The sequence below is a fragment of the Manacus vitellinus genome, unplaced genomic scaffold, assembly GCF_001715985.3.
Source record: "Manacus vitellinus isolate BGI_N305 unplaced genomic scaffold, ASM171598v3 scaffold_0_pilon, whole genome shotgun sequence".
Classification (NCBI taxonomy): Eukaryota; Metazoa; Chordata; class Aves; order Passeriformes; family Pipridae; genus Manacus; species Manacus vitellinus.
The window spans coordinates 47543115-47562711 of record NW_021938789.1 but is presented as its reverse complement, the minus strand read 5'-3'; the positions used below and the strand labels follow the sequence as shown (position 1 = coordinate 47562711).

The 19597-nt window shown below is 37.2% G+C and overlaps 1 protein-coding gene across 1 annotated transcript in view; it reads left to right on the top strand.

Annotated features, from left to right (window-relative positions):
* GRID2 (glutamate ionotropic receptor delta type subunit 2) overlaps positions 1 to 19597 on the top strand; it is a 691727-nt gene that overhangs the window by 491001 nt on the left and 181129 nt on the right. The window contains exon 8 of the mRNA XM_018072910.2: positions 756 to 875. Within this exon, the coding sequence (XP_017928399.1) occupies positions 756 to 875 (120 nt within the window). The remainder of the gene's footprint in view (positions 1 to 755; positions 876 to 19597) is intronic.

Genomic DNA, 19597 nt, shown 5'->3' with positions numbered 1-19597 from the left:
TTGAGTATGGCTGTGGTGTGTATAGCCCTTTGAACTCTAATTCTTTGTAGGAAATATTCACTGCTTCATCTGTACTGTTTTAACCCCTTCCAACTAAAATGTGAAAAAATTAAAGCAAGCTTGAAAATATGCTGCATTGTTGCCCATATCATGTATTCTCAGTAGTAGAGAAGAGTTGTAGAGGAAAACAGAAAAATCACTACGTTCAGCTAGACAAGCCCTTCGTCATTTGTGCAAATCACATATGATGAGCTCAAAAAGCATGTAAATATATCTAAAACTCATCCTGACTTTATGTGGAAGTCCTTTATTTGGGAGAATAAAGCAAAAATCAACAATTTTAATTTTTTTGGTGCAATTTCTTTTATATATCTGTGTCTAGCTTTGCTTTCACTAGAATTAATTGCAAAATTTTATGGTTTTTTATTTTTGGAGGCTAGAGTGTCAATACATATATGCTGATGGACCAAAGAACAAAAATTGGAGTGCAAATATTCTAAGAGTAAGACTACTGCTTGTATGGCATCTGGTTAATGTTGCTGAGTTTAATTCTTCTGTAAAGAACTTATATGATACAGGAACAATTTAAACTTTGAAATTTTTAGGGAAACATGGTCTTTGGAAAACTATCCTAGTTCTGGTAGTTCTGCATAGTTATTCTGCATAGTTAGTGCATAAATTCCCTCAAGAAACAAAAGGTTATTATAATTACCCACTCATGAGTTTTCATTCCATTTTCCTTTTTTTTCCAATAGGGTGGAGTGAATGGCTTGACTGGAGAACTGGAATTTGCCGAAAATGGGGGGAATCCCAACGTGCATTTTGAAATCTTGGGGACAAATTATGGAGAAGATCTTGGCAGAGGAATCCGCAAGGTGAGGTTACATATATTCAAACAAGAGATTATTTTCACTGATTTTTTAAAAACCTCTCCTGTGTTCCATGTTAATAGAAAAGCATTTGGTGGCAGATAACATGATGTTGTGTATCATTAAAGGAGTGAGAAACGGGAGAAAAGCCTTGAACTTTGAGATACCTGTCTATTTTATTATTTAAAAACACCTTGGAGTAGGTTGTGTTGATCAAGATGTCATTTGTAATGTGTTAAGCTGCTGGTTGAATGTCCCAAAAGACCCGTGAAAGCTGTTGTTTTGTAACCCTTGCAACCCATATCGAAAATAGTGAATTTTACATTGAACTGTGTTTAGAGCAGCCAAATTGGTCTCTGATACTTCTGGTCAAAGTGGGTTCCTGTACGTGTTAGATGAATGAAATTCATGGATATGGAAAGAGAAAATCTGTTGCAGCATAGATAAAATTTGTGTAGTCTCTTCAGTATATAAGTACATGTTGTTTTAGTAGGAATAAAGTTTTACAGAAAAAGATACTGTTGTGTATTCAGCTGCCAGACACAGTCCAAATGCTTGGACTTAGATTATTACCAGGAATGGCATACATCTCCAGCAAAATTACTCTTTCTTGGTATTTGAGTTTTGCCAATCTATAACTAAATTTAAGTCCTGCATAAGAAATTATGGGAACCAGTCTCTATTTGCAATGCATATCCTTAACTTTGAACAACTGCTCATCTGATATGGCAAAAATCATGTGGTACTTTATAGGCAAATAAGAGACTAATAGGATTTTCCAAGAACAACTTCCCTTTGAGGACAGATTTCCTGAAAGGTACCAAGTGTATCAGATCATACTGGGTTTTATATGTGAGGAACCCGAAGTGATCGTCTGAAAGCAAATGGTAGAGTTTTCTTAATATTTGTAAACTGATTCCGTGTGTCAGTGTCACTGTATGATGAAGTACATCATTTATCTGCATAGCTTCTGGAGTAACAGATAAGTGCTGTGAAAGAAGGAAGAGATAAATAAGAAGTCTAAAGTGTCTTGAAACTGAAATTTCTTCTCTGCTATTCATTGGAATTGTTTTTCTGTTCCTGCTGTTTTATCTCATGTCAATACCCTAATGTACACATGTGCCTATAATTATGTCACCTTGAGTAGAGACCCTGACAGATGCTTAGAAACTAAACAGAACTGGATCTTGTTGATATTTGGAGGTACTTCACAAAGTCTTTAGGAGACCAGAATGTTGGATAAGTCCTTATTCCCTTACCTGTAAGTTCTGCTTGTTTCAACATATTTTGACTTGATTTACTTTCCATGCTATGCATTGAGCAGCTACTTACGGGTTGATTTTGGCTGGGATTTTTTTGACTTCAGGCCTGTCTGGGTGAATGCCTGAGTGAAACACTAAATTATGTTCTTCCAGTCCCAAAAATATAGAAGAGAAAGAGAGACTCACAGAAAGGTGTTGGAAATATAGAAGCACAAGAATACTTCCTAGCTTTTGTAGCTCTTTTCTGATGGTAGAATTTAGAATTGCGGTACTAATTTAAGCTATGATACAGTTTACTTTTAGAAAAGATGTTAATGACCATGGGCACACGTAAGTTGTGCAATACAATGGAATAGTAGGAACAGGCTTTTTGAACCTTTCTTGTTTACTCTTTATATTAGTTCCAGGACAAAGAGACTTTCACTGTCTTTGTAAGGAAGTAGATTTGAAGTTGGTCAAAGAGAATAGAGCTTTGCACTCAAGTTTCTCAAGAGTTCAAATCCTGCTTGAAGTCAGTTCTCCTTGTGTTCTGGAGTCATTTATACTTCTGCACTTATATTAATAAGTTATATTAATAAGTGCAGAATATTCCTAGGATTCAAAACAGCAAATAGTTTAGGATACACCAAGAATTCATGTTTATGTTTGCTTTATTTGGACAAATTAAGCCATGGATCTAGAAGAAAATGTCTTTAAGTCCCTTCCTTCAACTTTCATGGGCTGAGGTCATACCTGGAAAGCAGTGGGAGAATTCATGTGAGAGTTCATTGTGTAGGGCTCCGTCATCTAGCAATGAGTTAGCAAATTCAGGAACGGGATTTGCCTGAAATAGAAATTTTGCACCATTATGACGGTAAATGTTATCCATCACCTTGCAGACCATAGATCGTGTAGTCTATACTTGTTGCCAGAGTCGGGTTCTTGGAGTAATACATTCAGATTGCTGCCAGATACTGATTTTATTGACACCAGTGGTATTACAGTCCCTAAGGAACTGAATAAAAACTCTTGCTTTTACACATCATACTGTGACTTGCATTTGTGCAGATGTAGTTATATTCAGTGGGAGACACGGTTGTATTTCTGACATTTCTGTGTTGGCATTTGTCTGTTGGTACTTGACATTTGAGGATGTATTCTTTGACATTTAAATTTCAGTGCAATACTTTTATCTATACTGTTGAAATAAAAGCTGCCATTCCTGTGAATAACCATGCAACAAACAAGTGAACAAAAGGGAGTTGATAGCTCAGAGTACTGTCTTATATCTTAGTGGTGTAGAAAACAGCACTGCAGAAATAAAGTGGTTCTCATGTTACTTTCAGTGCTCCTTGTAATTCAGGATGGGTTCATCCTCAAAGGCTCTGTGCTAAACCTTTTGAAGTTTAAAGGACTTTATTCCCGCTCCCACACTGGTTTTACTACGACCTGTGGACGTTTGAGGATGTGGTGCGTTTTGCTCTGCCTCCATATCCCTATTAGCATACACCCACCTCCTGTATGTTTCTCTTCTCTTCTGAAGATGTTTTAGGTTGTTTCCTCCCAGTGGAGGAGTAAGATACCATACCAGGCTCTCACATCAATTGCTCTTTGCACCAGGATGTTCATGCCAAGGCTGTCTTTGCATTCCAGGCATGTAGTGATGCCTTGGAGAAAGGACAGAGCCGTGAGCATGCAGAAAAACAGGTAGCCTGAGTAACCCCGGACACTTTGAGCCCCCTGCATTTTTCCATTAGGATTGTATGGTTAAGTCCTAACTCATTTTGATTTGATTGTCTTTAGGAGGAAATGTTGTCTATTTTAATCCAAGGCACATCTGTAGCACAAAGCATTTCATGTGAACAGGGTTGAAGGCCTCTGACCTTAATGCCTCACAGATGCATTGTTCCTCTACTTCTGCCAGTGCAAATGGCAGGGCTTTCCCTGTGGAGTCAGTGCATACAGGTTTTTATTTCACAGATTATTAAGGGTTATATGCAACATTCCATAGTTGTGCTATTTGTTCAGAGTTGGGAAAGCTGTTTTGCACTTTTTGCTGTCATTCTGGTAAAATAATTGCTACTTCCACTTCATCTGAGAGCACTTGTTGATCACAGTACTGGCGTGTCTTTGTAATACACTATATAATTTTTTTCTTACATTTGCATCAGGGAACAACATATGTTCCAAGCATATATTTTGATCTTCAGGAAGTTGCTGTCTCTTCTTATAAAGTTAAAACTTATTTTTTGCATCCTTTATTTCCCTTTTGTTTCATTAGGTAAAAAGAGAAAGTTATACAGCTCTTCTGACACTTACTAACACCATTTAATAACCACGAGCACATAAAGTATTTCCTTCTTGGTTAGCTTCTCAGTCAGCTACTTGAGGTAAATGATGGGTTCACCCGTTCCCTTTGTGATCACGATCAAAGGTAGAGCTGTGTAATGTGATTTTAAAGATGTATATGTATCAGCACCAGGTACTTTAAGCTGTGATCTGTGTAGCTGTTTCTAAAGGCTGACATGTAATTTATGATGTGACTGAAAGATATCCTTGCAATTTACAGAGACATTATTGATGGTGTATTTTCTAGTGAGTTGAAAATAAATGTTGCTGTGTCTGACTGCCTTGCCTCTAGTGTTGATGGAAAAGATGGACCTGGCACAGTGCTACCATGCTACTCTTTCTAAAGCAACTTTAAATACATAATCAACCTGCTAGAAATGAAGTAAACTGCTTAGTACTAAAGATGAAGAGGCAATTAAATACCTTGGTGAACTGAGACCTGCTGTTCCAGTTGAGCACAGTGCTTAAACTGTGCTGTAAGCCTGCTGAAGAGTACCATTTCCTTCCTTCATTTAGTGCTATGCAATAGATTAAGATACAGGGACTGATTCTTTACTTTCTGGTAGCTTCTGTAAATCTTTTGTTAAATTTCAGTGAAATTTAATTTGGCTGCAAAGTGTCGGGGATTTGCATGTTATCACAATAAAACTAGTGTTAATAGAGAACTGTGCTTTACTTAAAATGTACTTCTGTTTAGCTTAAAAGTCAAACTAAATATGTCTTCAAGTCCAATGGAAAATGGAAAAAGTCTCCCTCCATAATTGTATTCCTGAATTTTAAAAAATTTAAAAGTCTTGAAGAAATGCCCTCTCTGCTTTTGAATGGAGCATTTTCTTTTAAAATCTGAGGCTGCGGAAAGAAAGGCAGACTGACTCAAAGTAATCAATAGTGTAAATTCTCCAACATCTGGAGAATTTATCAGGTTTTGGACTCTCTGATTCAGATGGAGGGGGAGTGAAATCTAAGTCCTGGTGCTGGGCTGTCCAGCTACATGCCCTGACCCTGGGCTCTTTGTCTGAATGAGTTCATAAGTGCAAAGAAGCCAGAGATGAATTTGGTGGATACTGCCCCAGGAATGTGGAAGACCAGGGTTAAAGTCCTCCTTCTAGTGATCACTGATAAATGCACAGCAGAGCAGTTGCTACTACAGTCAGCATTATGAGCAATCCGTTCCCCTTGAATTCTTCACCTGTGGAGCAGGATATCCAGCAGGAATACAGGAGACATAGGATCCAGGTGTATGAGCAAAATGACACAGAACTCAAACTTCAGGCTAATGCCCACAAAGCCAAGGCAAGCATAGTGCAATAGAGACGTATTATCCCACCTATTTCTTGTTAGCAGCACAGTCAGACATGTCTGCTGAGCTCCAGTGGATCAGGCATTTGAGCATAGCAGTACCTCTTGTAAAAACTAAAATTATTTTATGCTGTAAGACAAGTGGGTGTCCAGATTTCCCAGTCTAGAATAATAAGGTTAAGTGTCTTTGTTAAAATTCAACTCAAATAAAGATACAGGTTTATCCAGTTTCCAGCACACAGGTTGGATGGCTCTTAGCAGTGACATTTGCAGGGCTAGATGAGGGATTTGAACCCAAAAAAATCTTTCAAGCCTCTGAGCACTCTGGAGTGAAGAGGGGCTTGCTCCTGCATTGGGAACAGTGTGGGGACAAAGGGAAAATGCAGGGTGGCAGAAGAGGAGAAAGGGAACCCTGAGGAGAAGAATTGATGTCAAATAGAAATTCCCCTTGGGACCTCGATGCTCTGTAGTATTTCTCTTCACAGTTTTATCAGGGATGAGCACATCTCCCTTTTGCTCAAAATATCCATTCCTGTCAAAACTGATAAGAATGTTCTTACTGAAAAATGTTTTCAGTGCATTGGGAACTGCCAATTTTGACTGATTGCTTTCATCAGAGAGAGACAAATCTTTTTAAATTATGTAGTTTCATGTTTTTTATTAATTTTGGTTCATTGGGAAAAGAGGTTACATTTTACCCATCTCCTGTAGAAAATATAGTTTTCTTGACAGCAAAGAACAGGAGAAATATTTTCCACTTTCAAGCCTATGTTTTTAATTTCCTTTAGTGTCTTGTTATGACAATGGAAACTTAAGAAAGATCAGTCAAAAATTAATAATAATTAAAAAAATAAGCTGGGAATGATATCATCAATTCCTATTTTCTGTTGATGCTGCCAGGCAACTGCCTAACCACAGAGGCTCCTGTGTCATTATTCTGTTCTTCAAAATGGGCATAAGAGCAAAGAAAGATAGAGAACTTAATTCCTTTCTTTTTTATAGCAGAGATTTTCTGAAAAATTTTGAATAACAGAAATAGCATGGCTTTTTTAATATCTACATTGGGAAAGAAAATTTGAATTTGCATGTTGGTCATGTTTATGCAGCATGTGAAACTTGATTTGTGTCCATTAAATATTTTTCCTTCATTTTTGGGTTGTTCTCTTCCTCTCGGCTGTTTGTAGCTGGCTCAGGTCAACCAGACTAAGGGATTAGATCATTTTTGTTTTTCCAAACTTTATATCAGCAAAACCCTTTGCAGTTTTCAGTATGATTGGTTGGACTGATTTTGAAATACCTTTACTATGGCTTTTTCTTCTGCTTGAGTAGCTATGAAAGCCTTCTGGTGAACATGGATCTGCAGAACTGGATGGCAAGTTGTGAATTTTTATCCTGAAGTGCTTCAGCTGAGAAAATTAGCTTTGTAACTCACTTCAGAGATCTGAAGTGCCTGGGAACTTTGAAGTGCCTCAAAACTGACATTTTGAATAATGTCAGAAGGAACTGTGTATGATTTAAGAATGGACTTAATGCTTCATTGACCTCTCAGGCAGTAATGCTTCTATGTGATTTTAGAAATCCCATTAGGGACTTCTCTTCACCTTTAAAAAAGTACTCAGTGGGTGCTGCTTCAAGAATGTGGTTCATCATCCTTGAAATTAATAGGATAAAACACTTTGCTCATCTTGGAATTACTTGTTTTAAGGTGGACAGTATCAATGAATTATAGGTACCTTTCAGAATTAAAGTTTTCAATGCTTGTCTTTTGCTCTTTATAGCTGGCTTGTTTTCAATCAAGTCTATCATCTGATGAAAATTGCTTCATTTCACAACTACTTCTAACTGGAACAAACATACATTTTCCAGAAGTAGGACTAAGTAATAAATGTGTTTAACCCTCCATTAATCCAAAAGAAGGGGGGTATGTTGGTAATTAATCATGTGAAGAGGGAGATAATAACTATATCTTCAGGAAATTAAATATTTCCATCCAAATTTGGATGCAGATTGGGTGTTCTAGTCAAAAATTCTTAGTAATTAGAAAACCATGTAGACAGGAGAGATGAATGGTAAAAACTTGAACTGCTTCTTTAGACAGGAAGCATGAAGAGATGGTGGTATGAAATGGGTCATTTAGTTTTAGCTTTTGATTTAGTGGTGAAGGGTATTGTTCAGTTCTCAGAATTAAGGGCTCAATGCACAGCCTTGGGAGGGCTAATACCTATCTAAGGTTTATATTGCAGATCTTAGTCCCTAACACATGGAAGTAGATCTACACAAATTTAAAATCATACAATCATTTAAGTTGGAAAAGACCTTTAAGGTCATGAAATCCAATGCCAAGCCCACCACTATTCTATGTCTCTAAGCAGCACATATACACAGTTTTTGACTGCATCCAGAGATGGTGACTCCACTATCCGTGGGCATCCTGTCCCATTTTTTGACCACCCTTTCAGTAAAGAAACCCTCACCTTGCTACAGCCTCCTTCCAGACGTTGTAGAGAGTGACAAGGCACCCCTGAGCCTCCTTTTCCCCTCAGCTCCTCATAAGACTTGTGCTCCAGACCTTTCACCAGCTTTGTGGCCTGTCTGTGGTCATGCTCCTGCACCTCAATGTCTTTCGTGTAGTGAGAGGCCAAGACTGAACCCAGGATTCAAGGTGCAGCCTCACCATGCTGAGTACAGGGGGTTGATCACTGCTCTGGTTCTACTGGTCCTAATATTGCTAATACAGACCAGGACGATGTTTGCCTTCTTGGCAACCTGAGCCATTTCACAAGATTTGATAAATTGCCTTTTTCTTCAAGAACCACAAGCCAATACTGACACAATTATATGGCCTGGTATGGCCTGCGAACCATGTCTCCCCACTATAATAAATCATAGAATTATACAACAGCCCAGGTTGGGCTTCAAAGATGATCTGGTCCAACCTTTCAATAAATTGTTTCTAGTTTGCACATTTTGTGAAGGGCTTCTCCTTGAAGGCTGTGTGGTTTTGTAGGCTGATAAATGTTGGATGAACCCCTGTGGTACATCTGAAAGGCCTAGAACAGTCATATTAATCAAAACTTTTGCTGATACAGGTTTTAAAGTAGGCAGAACTACCTTCTTTAGCAGTAAGATCTCTCTGTTCCAAGTTAACCTATTAGCAGAAAAATATGAAAATGTTTCTTTTTAGACACAGAATATTCATGAGTATCATAGAATCAGCCAGGTTGGAAAAGACCTCCAACATCATCAAGTCCAACCCTTGATCCAACACCATCGTCGTTATTAGACCATGGCACTGAGTGCCACATCCAATCTCATCTTAAAAACCTCCAGGGACAGTGAATTCACCATCTCTCTGGGCAGTCCATTCCAGTGTCTCTGTAAAAAATGTTTTCCTAATATTCAACCTAAACCTCCCCTGGCACAGCTTAAGACTATGCCCACTTGTCCTACTGCTGGTTGCCTGGGAGAAGAGACCAATGCCCAACTGGCTACAACCTCCTTTCAGGGAGTTGTAGAGAGTGATGAGGTCTCCCCTGAGCCTCCTCTTCTCCAGGCTAAACAGCCCCAGCTCCTTCAGCCTCTCCTCACAGGACTTGTGCTCGAGTCCCTTCACCAGCCTCATTGCTCTTCTCTGGACCTGCTCCAGAGACAAATGTTGGTTTGGTTTTTTGTTTAAGTGTTTGGTGTTTTGTTTGGGATTGTTTGGGTTTTTTTGAGGGAATGTATTTTTCTGTGTATTTGGTGGGTTTTGGGGGATTTGGTGGTTTTTTGGTTGTTTTTTGTTTGTTTGTTTGTCTTGTGGAAAGACTATATTTCATTGAGTATGATGCTGAATGATACTTTGTTGACAGTAGTAGGCACTATTTTCCTGCACTGGGGTAAGCAACCGTGGTAAACCCAATGACCTTTGCCTCTGTGGCTGTAAAATATTCAGTGTAATTTTCTACTAAAAGAGGGAGAACCCAAATACATTTAATCCCTTTAGTTCTCCCTTCACAGACTGTGGTATCTAGAGGAGCTAGGCAAGTCATAAGCTAATTGGGAAACTATGATTGTAGATTTCCACTGAGAGCACCTGTAATCTATCTATCTAGATAGATAGATAGATATGCAATATCTACTACCCTCAGCCCCCAGAGCTGTGAGAGTGGATTTACAGTAGACACAAATGTGAAAACATCCATGAAGCTGCTAAAGGCTCCCAAATCCATCAGAAGGATGTAGGCATCTATGAACAAGTGTCAGAAAAGGTTATGTTAGCAAAGAGTCAAGGATCAGCCCTCGCCTGATGAGAGGAGTGGTGACCACCAGGAAGAGCTGCTTGAGTGGATGCTTTGGTTGGAGCACAAGATGCATGTGGGTGCAATGGTTAGCTAAAGAGAAAGAGGAGAAATGATGTGTTGAACTGTGAAAATTCCATTCCACTGTTGTTTGCACAACACAGCTGAAAGTACAGTAAATCTTTGTTTGTTGTGCCGTTTTTAAGACTGATAAGAAACAAATAGCAATACTACAGAAGACAAAGAGAAGCATCTGTTTAGCTTCAAATTGGATGCTGTATTGTGTTCTTAACGTACTGTAGTTTCCTATTAAATAGCTCAAGTATTTCAAATGTGGCAGAGTTTACTATGCAGAAGTTGTCATTTGTAAAGTAAAAGTTTTCAGTTAAATTTTCTTATCTGCCAAAAGAACATCAGGAGTAGAACCGCTGTGTCATTTTGTCTCAATATTGCATTTATGGCAATGCTGAGATGTGTTTTCCATAAAGGGGTTATAGCTGTATCCTGCAATTAAAAGAATACTAAAAGTGAGTTCCAGAGATAAAAGGTTACCCCTGTGTATTTGGTTAGGGACACCTCTTTGTACCTTTTGAGTTCTTTACAAATACTAAAAATTAGGATGGTGAAACTTTCAATGACTTCACAATATTTATAATTCTTTCTCAGTGTTGAAAGGTTTTTATGATTCAGCCTTAAAATTACAGTGCTCAGATTTTACCTGTTCTAAATTATGATATAATGCCTTAATCAAAGGGTAAGCTACAATAGAATTTAATAATAAATATTCCTGTCATGGTTTATTCCTGCTTAAAAATGCACAGAAGGAGTAATAGAAAAAGTGAAATGTATGAAGTCTCAAATACTTTACATTTTCATTTTGATAAACAGAATTAATTTCATTTGATAGATCTTTCTTTAAAAAAATTAAGCTTATGAAGAAAGTAAGCACTAACAAGGTTTATGAAACTCCTTTGGTTAGAAGTAAATGGGGGAAAACATGTTTTAAGGAATTTGGCAAGGTATGTCTGGCACCTGTGGCAAATGTCAGTTTTAAAATAATGTCATCATTACTTCCAACATTACTTCTCTCAGTTTCTCAAAACCTATGGAAAATATTACAGCCATTTCTTCCTGAAGTATAGTAGTGGATAGAATATTTGTCTTGTGCAAACAGGGAAGGATAGCATGGGATAAATTGCAGATGATCTGTTGAAATTTGACCTCAAATAATTTTGGTCATGTATGTAAATAATTTTTTATTTGACTTAGAAAAATGTAGCATAATATATTAAAACTGATATATTTGAGTTTAAAAATACATTGAAACTGATAACATTTCAATTTAAAATTAAACTTTAACATATCTGCAGACAGCAGAAACATACTTTGAGAGTAAAATGCGTGGTACAAGAAATGGAGTCTCACTTAAACCACTGGAAATAAAGTCCCTTGTTTTTTTCATGGACTTATCTGACATTTTTGCCTAGGAAAGGTGGATAAAGAAGCCAAAGAAAAACCCCAGAGATTAGGAGCCAAGGCATGGCTGAAAGAGGAAATACAGATTGTTGTGTCTGGGCCCTTCATTGTTTCACAATGATCACAATGTCATTGCAGATGTTGCCAGAATCCTCTCTTCCTATTACTGCCACACCTGCCCACCTGTGCTAGTCATGCTACCCTTCATGTGTATTACCTTTAGCAGCTCTGTGTGCTTCCAATTCATTTACCTGCTCCTTTGCCTCTTTGTAGTTCTTCTGTCTTGTCTTTGCTTCCTTGTGGTGTCTGCTGAAGTTTAGATCTAGTCTCATCTTTCCTGCATTTTCCTGATCCATGCTCAACCAGCCTGCTTCTGAATTTATTAGTCTGAAATGCTGGATTTTATTTTAGGGGGAGGGTTTATTTGTTTGTTTTAAAGGCCTTTTTGTAATAAATAATGCATTTGTAGCTCATAAAAGTCTGATTTAAAGTATACCTTCTAATGGAGTGCCTTAATAATGAACCATAAGTGTTTTTATGAATATTTTAATGCAGTATGAAGTTTCTATACACCTGTACTGATTCTGAATTATAAAATGATTGCTTTTAAAAATAATATGTTTTATTAAAGCCTTGATGTTGATGTTTTGTATCAGTTTGGCTCTAAAATGTTTTAGTATTCTAAACATTAGTATTCTGAATTAGTACTCAGGTACTCTTAGCTCTCTACATTTATTAACTACTGATAAAATGTGTGATTTCACCATTGAACGTGTGTGTCTAAGATCTCATTAGTCAGGTTATTTTAAGCTGTGTATTATATTACTTGAGACAAATATTTAACATAAACATAAAGTAAGAAAATAAGTCTTTTAATTAAGATCTAGTTAAATATCCATGATTAAACCACACTTACCACCCACTGAAACAGTGTCAATTAATGTCATCTTTAAAAAATATCTATTAACTACTTAAAGGGAGTATCAGTCCCACTCATGCCACAGTGGTTAAACAACATTATAAACTCTTTTTTTTCTATCTTGTCTTGCAATCCCTGGACCAACCATGCAGGCCTGCTGGTGTGGGTATGTTTCTTGCTGCTTCATTCATTTTTGTCCCCACAGATGACAAGTTCTGCTTCTGACACTGGAGCCTGCTTTGCTTGCAAAGTGCGTCACAAGTCAAGTTTCATTAGCAAAAGATAACACCTGAGAATGTCTATGCTTTGCTGCAGGGATGTAGGCAATGGCATAAAATGTAGGAAAAGTTCATTTGCACACCAGAAAATCTGCTCAGAAAAAGCAACAGGAGGGATAGTCCAAGCTTTGCATTAGAGAATAGTTCCAGTTCATTGTCAGAGGAGTTTTGTTGATGCAGTGGATTTTAGGTAGTGATGGGGGTTGATGGGTGTAATTCCACAAAGTTTATTCCAGAATGGGACTACAATCTGGAAAACGAAGTGGCACATGAATGGAATTTTATGTTATTTCTGTAACAATCTGTTATCAAGGAACAGATAAGGTGGACTCTCTGTTCTGTGATGGTAATGATATATAGAAATATTTTATCCAAAGCTCAGTCTACAGTACTTGGATTGTCAATGCATCTAGTTGCTAGCAGAAAGATTTTGAAGTATAGCCTTTTGGTCAGTATAGACTAAGGTAAATTGTATTTACACAATCTTTTGTAACCTATTTGTTCACAATTAACTTTTCAAATATGTTTAAAGGACTGGAATAATTCTCAGCTAGTTTGGTCTACAGTAAAGTTATAATGAGTCTCTTGATATGCTTGATTCTGGATACTTGAATTGATTTCTCTGTTTGGCCTTGGGTCTTATTGCACACTAAACAGTGTGTGAAAGTTATTGTCCTCTCTTGCTACTAACCTTACTGCTGAAGACCTTACACCCTGCTTGCTTTTAACTTTGCCACTTTTTGTGTCTGCAGGAAAGCAAATGTGATAAGACCAACTAAGTGATAGATATCTTCCCACAGGAGAATATAATCTTTATGTGCTTTGTGACTGTAGAACAACAACAGATTGCATTAAATAAGGATTGATATGCTGAATCCAAATATTTTTAGTATCAGTACATACTGAAGCATTTCAGTCCAAAGGGGAGTGAATTTCACATCAAACTGACTTTGTGGTGAACATTTTTATGCTGCTTTTACAATGGGGGATGCGAGGGTGTGTATGTGGTGTGAGACAAACGTGATAGGAAGCTTAATAAGAAATTCTGATAAACTTTTTCTGATAGCGTACCACATCCCCATTTCCTTAATGTGTTTGGTATGTAACACCATAACCCACATTTATTACAGATCAATTCCTCCAAATGTGTTTTGGTTCCAGTTATATATTCCTTCTAAGCTCTTTTCTAACAACTTTATAACATCTAAATTGTCAGTCAGTCCATTAGTCATTAGAAACTGCTTTCTAGTTTGTTGTGACACTCTAGCATATTGAAGCAAATCATTTCTGCAAGAGAAAATTAAAATATTAGTAAAGAAAACAGAGAATGTTATATCTTGTTAAAGAAATGTTTGTCTTCATCATTATTCTATTTTTTGTTATCTTATTCATTCCATTTGCCTTAAAAATTAAGAAAAAAACCCATATAAAAATGTTCGGTCTATTTAAATCAATTTTAAAAGAGGGGCTTCACACTGCTCTAAACCTTCAAAGACCATAGATAAAATCAAGTGGAAGTGTATTTCTCTCTCCCTCTTTTTCCTTCTCTCCTGCCTCCTGTTCATACCTTTTGAAAAGTCCAAATACAATCATATATAACCATGTCCCAAACTGGACAGGTTTTGTCATCAGTGTTGATTCTCCTAAATCCTATTAAACATAAATCCCAAAGTCTTTGTGTAGAAGACAAAATATTTTCCTCTAGATTAGATCTATCCATTGAAAGGCTGTGAAAAAGAGAAAGGTGCTGGCTTTTTGCTAACTATATTTTTTGAACTTTGGGGATAGCAGTAGCCTCAGAATTGCAAGAGGCCATTGACTTGAAGATGATGCAGTTCTTTGGAGACCAAAAATAGCAGACTTATAACATGTTTTATTGAAAGGTTTTGAAGTAGGACAATTTAAGCTTCTCAACCCAATAGTTTTCAAATAACCCTAGGCAAAAAAAAAAGGACATACTAACTTCCTAAAAAAAATTAATCATCCTGAACAGCATAGTATAGCAGCTCACCTGTAAAAAGATCATTAAGATTTGGGAACAAAAGCAACCCTCTAACTTGCCCTTTTGGGTTTTGAAAGAATAGAAAGTGTGGGATAGAGCTAAGTGGTAAAGTCCTTGCATTCTGGAGAAGTCAGTCAAAATTGAAAACAAAGCTTACACACTGCTGTGAACCTGGTAGAAGGCAGGTGTTTTTTAATATTCTACCTTGAAAAATCTGTTTGAAAACAGAACAAAAAAATCTTATTTCATAAGGACTCATAGTTTTATCCATAATCTCTTTTTATTTTTTCTAGTTCCAAGCACAACAGTATACTTACTCAAGGGTGGGAGGATGTTAATTAAAAATAATACAACATCAGCTGAATGCTCCACAGAATTTAAAATTAAATGTCTGCAGAGATTATTTGCTATCACATTTGCTATAGAGGTATATGGCTCTTGTATGGGATCTTCTAATAATTTGAGATATGTCACTGCCCTCTCTTGGTGATAGTTAAAACTGGCCTCTTTTTCACAAAACTTAACTAGAGAGCAAAGAGGATTTTTCTTTTGTTGCAAGTGGAGTTTTTTTGCTAGCACATCATAGCCAGTTGGATATTATATATTAATTAAGCATCCATGAAGTTGTGAAGGTTGTACTGTTTATTTCAGCTTGTTTGTGAGTGAGCTTACTGGTTTGATCTATGATGTGTGGACATACGTGTGTTGGAATATTTATTTATGTATTCAACCTTATACAAACATCACAACAATATATCCTTTTCCATAATTATATAGGAATCTTTTTAAAAAAACCAACTCAAGCAAAATCTGTGTGTCTTATGGGCAGTGAAAATGTTAATGACACTTTAATTGCTTGCAGGAATAATAAACTAGTCGCTATTATATTAACACCTATCAATTTTAGACAGCTAATTCAGGTGCCTGTGTCAACTATTAATCTCCCTCTAAAATACACAGAGGGAGGTGCTGCCCTAAAAGGCAGTTTAAAACTCAGAAGGTATCTGGGGATATTTGCTAGCTAATTTCACAGTTTCATTTCAAAACTTATAAATACCTTTCCTCTTCCAAAGCTCTGTGAAAAGAAGATCAAGATTTGCAAGCTCCCTGAGTTACCCCTGAACTAATCCCTGGTATTTGGGAGAACAAGGAAGTCGTACATGGAGCTGTAAACCACAACTGATTTTCTAACCACATGCTATTATGAACAGTTTTGTGAAACTCATCACAAAAACATGAGCTTTGATTTCTATGCTATGATTAAATCTGATTAAATTAAATCAAGGTGTGTAGTTAAACTTCAGTCAATTCTGTGTTTTACTTAAAAGTAATCAAACAAATCCTTCAATGATAGCATTTTTGGTTCAGAAAGGCTGGGAATTTATGCTGCAGGAGGGATATAATTTAGAAATGCCAAAGATTTTGTATATATAACTTACAACTCCCAAAGGGATCTTTTTGATGATTTTGCTATATATTTCAGGAGGTCTATGTTATGATAATATTTACAAAGAAGTAAATGGGCAAAAATAAACCAGTATGTCTTGTCTTTTGCCAACATGTTTTTCCAAGCCAAAGAAGTAAAAGAAAATAGAGATACGGTACATGTCCAGAGCCATGAAAGCAGTTTAGCATCTGTTCTGTTTCCGAAGTACAGACATACTTCTTTGTACTGAGAAATACTTAAGACACAAATTGCTGTTGTTGGTAGAGTAGCAAAATTATTAATCTATGTTAGATGGGGTTTTTATACAGAACAATGTCTTTTTCTGTACCAAATGCAAATTCGACAAGTGGCCCTGTCCCAAGCTGTTTGGTTTGAAAGGATGGAGGCATAGACGTGTCAGTGGTAGAAAGTTTGAACTAACCAAGAGTGCAGTAACTTTCAAGGAAAAGGCTGAAAGGGAGGTAAATCGTGATGGAAAGACAAGGAGAGCATGCTGAAGGGAAGGGATCTGCATATTTACCGCCTGACGCCACTGTCACCCTCCAAGTAGCTCTTTGTTACTATGCAAGATATCTTCCAAGAAAAGATTGCTTTTTTCCTTTCCTGTCTAGGATTCAGTAGGCAGCACCATAACCTGAGTTTTCACCAGAGGGTTGGCAGCAACTCTACAGATCATCCAGCCTATTGTTTGCTGTCCTGCTTGTGATCTGCATCCATCAGTGGCCCTCTCCGAGCAATGAGTGGGGAGCAGTTGGACTTTTCTGGCATGCAGCAATATCAGCAGGTCTGACTTTATAATGAGTGAAGGTCGTTCTTTGCATGAATTCTCTCAGCTTCCCAGCAGTTTAGCCAATCAATGTGTAAGGAGCTTCTGCAAATGTCACCTTGCAAACTGACTACACACTTTGACAGGAAATTAGAAGGAGCAAAACCAGTTCAAGAATCGGGTTGAGAGATGGTTATTAATTTTTTTGTCTGTGTCTTTACTGAAAGGGGAGACAATCATATCTCTTTCAACACAACAGAAAAGAGGAATCATGACACATTATAAAAATGCAATGTATTTGATGCAGCAATCTTGGTACACAGTGTTGTGAGGTGCCTCGGGGCTGCCACACAGTTCCTTGCCTTCTTTCTTGTGCAGCTGTTATTTCAAGTCAGTCTAGCGGGATACATCCCATCCCATACTGCATTTTTTAAAGGAGACAGACTCACAGCTTCTCAGAATTCTCTACTGACTATTTCTGTATTAGTAGAAAGGCGAGTGTTTTAACTTAAAAATAGAAATCCGGCTGTCTGATGCGTTTCTCCACATAGTCCGTGCCTGGGATTTGACTAGTCTGGCCCATGAGCTCTTGAAGGTGAGTTTTAGACTGTCAGATGATGTCAATTAGGGACATGAGTGTAGGGGAGGCACAGAGGAGATCAAGGTGAGTGGTAGAGAGAAACCCTTCAATAATATTGTGGAAAGACAAGACACCTTTTCCTTTTTATTTTTAGTTTCTGGTATCACTGGGTGATACAACAGCAAGGATGTCCATTTTCACGTGTCCTCATCAATGTGGGAACAGAAGAGTTTAGAGGAAGAAACACTGTTTTGGGAGAAGTGTGGGAAGGGAATTTACTGGCTTTCCAAATTACTTCTCTTGCTTTGATTTTATCCAAGTGTTCCAATTTCAGGTGGTCAGTGTGAAATGCCAAAAGCTGATACAGATATGTGCTCTACTCTCCTTTACAGTTAGAAGATCACTGTCCAGCTTTTCCTGCTGACTTCCTAATAAGTTGAAAAACTGAGAAGAAAAATTTATTTGTAACCTTTTGCCACTGCCCTCAGATTTTTCCCTATAATTCAACTAATGAAAAGAATTTCCAATGCAGTGCCCGCTTGTAATTTTATTTTACTTGTCTATCTTATTTATGTAGAAATAACTATAATGACTTTAAATTGCATCCCTCTCTTAAAGCACAGAACACTAGGAGGAACTGGGATAGCTGAGAAAAATGTTTGACTGAGGTAAATTTCATTTTAATCTCATACAGAAGCTCATTACTATGTATGCACATATACATACGTACATATAGGTGCATGCACACAAAAGCTGGTGGCCTGCAGTTTTCCTATAAAGCCCTAGGCAACAGAGCTGTCTGTGTGAAAAAAGATTACCTGGCTTCAAATACAGGATGTTCAGATATCCTGAATGCCCCAAAGGTCAGATGGACTTCTGACTCCAGTTCTATCTATTTCTAAAGTCCTGGGGCTTTTCCCTTCTGGAGATCATACATCTTTTGGAAATCTCTGTTTCAGAGGGTACCTAAGTTCCTAGAAGGGATCGCTTGCTTCAAGTCTGCGAAAGACTCATGGGTTGCTTGTGGATAGTAGCACACATTATTGGCCTTTCTTTGTTTTTATTGTTATCCATTGTCATTGAGCCCTCTTTAAATGGAATGTCATCCCATTTCCTCTCTTCCCAAGTGCCAATAGTAAATGCAGAGCATCGCCATCAACACTTTTTATAGCAATAATGACTATATTATGCCAAGACAGTTGTAGGAAATTGTGCCTGGGGTTTCGCTTCTGAGATTAATAGCTTTACAGGGAGATATTTTATCTCTTGGTTTCTCTTTTCTTTTTAACCTACAGCCCATTTGTCCTTACGTTCTTAACTCTTAATACTTTTGTCATCATTTTTTTCCTTATTTTTGCCTCTCCCTAACATGATAATAGATACACAAATTCAGGGAAGCCATCTAATTGTATTTTCTTCTTAATCTGACGAATGAATGAATCACTCAACAGACTTTTATCACTCTAATATAAGTGTGTAATGAGCCAAGTGACTTGGATGGGGAATTAGAAGAGGGTCACTTGCCTTTTATTCTTGGTTTTAGGCTTTGATGGAGCAGTTCATTAGAGCTACCATCAGTCCTGACAACAGATTTATGAGGAGATGATTTTATTTTATGGTCTTGTGTCATGCTATGGTCTCTGGTCATGATTGGGTATCATTTACTATGCTCGTTTCTATCTTGCTGTGGATTTGTTTTTTTCTGCCATGTAGTACTCCTTAGTCTTTACTCTTCAAATTTTCTTCCTGATGTTTGAGCATTAGTGGATTTGTTAGACTGCATGCTCTCTTTGTTGCACATTGGATTGATTTTTCTATTGGCTTGAGTTTTTCTTTGTGATAGATGTTCTTTGCTGTAAACTGATTTTATCTTCCTGTAGGCTAGGTAGAATTGTTCTTCACACTCAGTTATATACATACATATGTACACATACTTTTTTCTGGAATGCTTAATTTAATTTTTTTTAAATTCCAACAAGACTAAATTATCCACAGAAAATTCAGAAAAGCTACTTGAAACACTTAGATATGTTAGACTCCTTTTAGGTGTATATCTTCACATATGGCTCTTTAGGGTACTTTAGAAATGGT